Source organism: Canis lupus, chromosome 3 (assembly GCF_011100685.1).
Source record: "Canis lupus familiaris isolate Mischka breed German Shepherd chromosome 3, alternate assembly UU_Cfam_GSD_1.0, whole genome shotgun sequence".
Lineage (NCBI taxonomy): Eukaryota > Metazoa > Chordata > Mammalia > Carnivora > Canidae > Canis > Canis lupus.
In genome coordinates, this window is record NC_049224.1 from 36,616,201 (window position 1) to 36,619,952 (window position 3,752).

Genomic DNA, 3,752 nt, shown 5'->3' on the forward strand with positions numbered 1-3,752 from the left:
TAGGGCAGTAAATTGATTTGATAGCCATTTTTAAGTAATACAAACAACAAATATAACTGATACAATTCTGTAAGGTATAATAAAAATAGAAATATATAAATTACAGAAGAAAATGATAACTGGGAAAAAGCCCAACAAGACAAACCTGGAAGATCTGTGGGAACTACCCTTGTGAAGTGGAAGGTTAAGGAGTCCTACTGGAGGCATCGTCCTGCCCAAGGTAATGCAAGCATGAAAATCCAAAGATAGATAAAGAACACGGAAAACACTTTGAAGCCAATCTCCTGGAGAAAATATAAAGTGAGAAATGAGAAAGGTTTGATACAACTAAGAGGACTCCGGAAATGGCAATAGTTTAAATATGCTTTGGATCTCTAGTGACATAACAGTCTCAAGACAGCATTATTTAAGAAGCTGTTGGCTTGAGGGACCCAGGAAGGGCAGAAGGACCACATTGGTTCAGCCTTAGGAAGCCTGCAACCAGAGGCTCTTACACCCACTCCTCTCTTCTTAGATGCTTTTCTGGGAGTGTCAATTTTGTTTTTGTTCAATATGTAAGTGTTTTCTAAAATTAAAACAGATAATGAAAGAAAAATCACAAAACAATAACAAACACACACACAACTACAATTATGGATCATCTCGTTGTTGGTCATGACAAAGATTGCCAATTATGATCTACGTTAAAACAAAACAAAACAAAACAAAAAGAAAAACAAGTCTTGGAAGGGATTTGGGTGTGGCTGCCACATGTGATCAGTCAGATGTTGAGAGAGTGTGGTGGGGTCCTAGGAGAAGGTGAAGTTTTCACAACACAGGGGCAGAAGTCATAGCAGTCATCAGGGAAGATAGGGTGCCAGGCAGATTAGGGAAAAAGTTTATGCTAATAAATATGACAATCTTTGTAAGTTGAGCTCTTAATGGAAAAATTAAAAGCAAATCCAAATGACCGAAGGTAAGTAGAAAACCAAAATCAATGACCATTAAAACACTAGCGATGTCATTCGTATATTATATCCAAGAAAGTTCCGTTTGCACATGTATTGCCTAAATTCAGCATTTCTCCTTTTATGACCTGTCTGATGTGGCGGGGACTCAGTTTTCATTGGCAATTCTTAGGATTCCAATCTCAGTCCTCCTCTTCACAGTTTTTCTGTTGGGCAATTCCTGATTATTCTCTAGGTTTAAATTCTCACATTCACTGTCATGAAACTCAAGTTTACACAGACACACACCAGCCTAGATCTTTCTCCGGGACTTTTAGATGTACCTTGATTCTGGATCCACCCAAATAAAACATTTCCTAAGAAACTCAAGAAACTTATCTCAGAAAGTTAAGTTATCATCTTTCTCCTTAAACTTACTCCTTCTCCAGTGCTCATGCATCCTCCTCCCCTCTTCCCCACCACCACCTCAGCCCAAATGGGAAGCCTGCAGGTCAGCACTGTCCTAGTCCCGGGGGCCCGGCACCACCTCTAAGGGGGCCGCCCCGCCCCGCCCCGCCCCGCCCCGCCCCGCCCCGCCCCGCCCCGCCCCGCCGGCAGGAGCCCGGCGCTCGGCTTGCGGACGCGCAAGCGCATTGGCCAGTTCCGCCGCCGCCCCGCCCCGCCAGGCTGCTGCGGAAGGCGCCGCGCGCAGCAACGCGCACTTCCTCTCCGGGAGTCCGCGGAGGGAGCGCAGGCTCGAGGAGCTCTTGGACGCGGAGGCCGTGCCCTAGTCAGACGGCGCAGACATGTCCGAACAAAGTAAGGATGTGTGTGACCTCGTCTCTGCAGCCGAGGCCTCCAATTCCGAGGCGCACCGCAGTCCTGGGGGTCCCGGGGAGCCCTCCCCGTCCGCGTCTCAGGCCGCCACCCTCGCAGGGCCGGAGAGGCGTCCTTCAGGCCCGACCGACGGCTCTCTGGCCTCGCCTCCACCCCAGGCGTCCAGCGAAGAGGGAGACCCAAAGGCCCTGCAGCAGGCCACGGAGGAAGGCCGCGCCCACCAGGCCCCGACCGCGGCCCAGCCTGCCCCTGCGCCGCCAGCCCCGGCCCAACTGGTGCAGAAGGCGCACGAGCTCATGTGGTACGTGTTGGTCAAGGACCAGAAGAGAATGATCATATGGTTCCCAGACATGGTGAAGGATGTCATCGGCAGTTACAAGAAATGGTGCAGAAGCATCCTCAGGCGCACCAGTCTCATCCTCGCACGAGTGTTCGGGCTGCACCTGAGGCTCACTAGCCTGCACACGATGGAGTTTTCGCTCGTTAAAGCGCTTGAGCCAGAGGAGCTGGACAGAGGTGGCGCTGAGCAACCGCATGCCCATGACAGGCCTCCTGCTGATGATCCTGAGCCTCATCTACGTGAAGGGTCGCGGCGCCAGAGAGAGCGCCGTCTGGAACGTGCTGCGCATCCTGGGGCTGCGGCCCTGGAAGAAGCACTCCACCTTTGGAGACGTGAGGAAGCTCATCACCGAGGAGTTCGTCCGACAGAATTACCTGAAGTACCAGCGCGTGCCCCACGTAGAGCCACCTGAGTATGAGTTCTTCTGGGGCTCCCGTGCCAGCCGCGAAATCACCAAGATGCAAATCATGGAGTTCCTGGCCAGAGTCTTTAAGAAAGACCCCCAGGCCTGGCCTTCCCGATACAGAGAAGCTCTGGAGGAGGCCAGAGCTCTGCGGGAGGCTGATCCCACTGCCTACTGCCCCCGCAGCAGTGTCTCCGAGGACTAGCAAGGTCTGGAGGCAGATATTAATGGTTTCTGACCCTCACCAGGGCGGTGGAGGGGTGGGGGTGGGACATTACTAGAGTATTCAGGATTTACAGTGCAGTATTTCACGTGTAACTTTAAGTTTTCAGTACTGTGCTTTTATACCTTTTAATGCAATGTTGTATTCATTTCAGTACTCCTAGATAGTGTGTAGAATTTATGCATGTTTGTTTATGAGTAAGCTCGGTTGGTGCTTTCGCTTTTGTGCTACCTTTGAATTTTTTGTACCAGAGACGTGCTAAACTTATGAAATTCATTGAGAAATTTTCCATCTTATTCTTTTATATGGAACAGATGATGTGTATTAGAGTAGACTACTTCTGGAGAGTTTGGAAAGACTCTCCAGTAAAGCTGGCCTAACCAAGGGAAAAGTCAAGGCCCCTCTCTTTAGGACCTCGATGGGCACAGGAAACATCCATATGGAATGCAGTGATGTGGACAGAAATGGTCTCGATGTGGGCACTTGGCACACTTTACTAAACACAAATTACAGCCCCACCATGAGTAAACTTTAAACATTAAAAATTATTGTGATACAATCATTTTTGGAAAAGTGTACTTTATCTTTTTAACAAAGTAGGATGGGTTGGGAATAACTTTTTACCTGATGAACAAATATAATTTTATCGAATAGGATGGGACAGTCACTGGTCATCATTACAAATGTGTGAAGTTTATGGTTTTTTAAATGTGACTTACATGTTCATTTCAAAACTGACAAATACAGAAAAGTAGAAAAACCACAAAGCAAAAATGTTCATAATCGCACCACAGAGAAACAAGTGTAAATATTGAAAGTTCCTTTCTCACATTTTCTACATTTTATTAAATTTAGCTGTTTACTATGGACATTTAAGCGTGGGGCATTGTGCTAAAGCCCTTTTTGTGTATTTTCTCTTTAATACGTAAAACAGCCTTTGAGGCAGATACTTACTATATCTGCACCATGGAGGAAATATAGGAACAAAGTATGTAACTAACTTTCCCCAGATCATAAAGCTTA

The 3,752-nt window shown here is 47.5% G+C and overlaps 1 protein-coding gene across 1 annotated transcript; it reads left to right on the forward strand.

The window, feature by feature from the left end:
* The first annotated feature begins 1,607 nt into the window (after nt 1–1,607).
* NDN (necdin, MAGE family member) lies at nt 1,608–3,291 on the forward strand. The gene is given in 2 exon segments (XM_038532087.1): nt 1,608–2,278; nt 2,280–3,291. Coding segments are annotated over 2 exon segments (978 nt in total). The 5' UTR covers nt 1,608–1,732; the 3' UTR covers nt 2,712–3,291.
* The last annotated feature ends 461 nt before the right edge of the window (nt 3,292–3,752 follow it).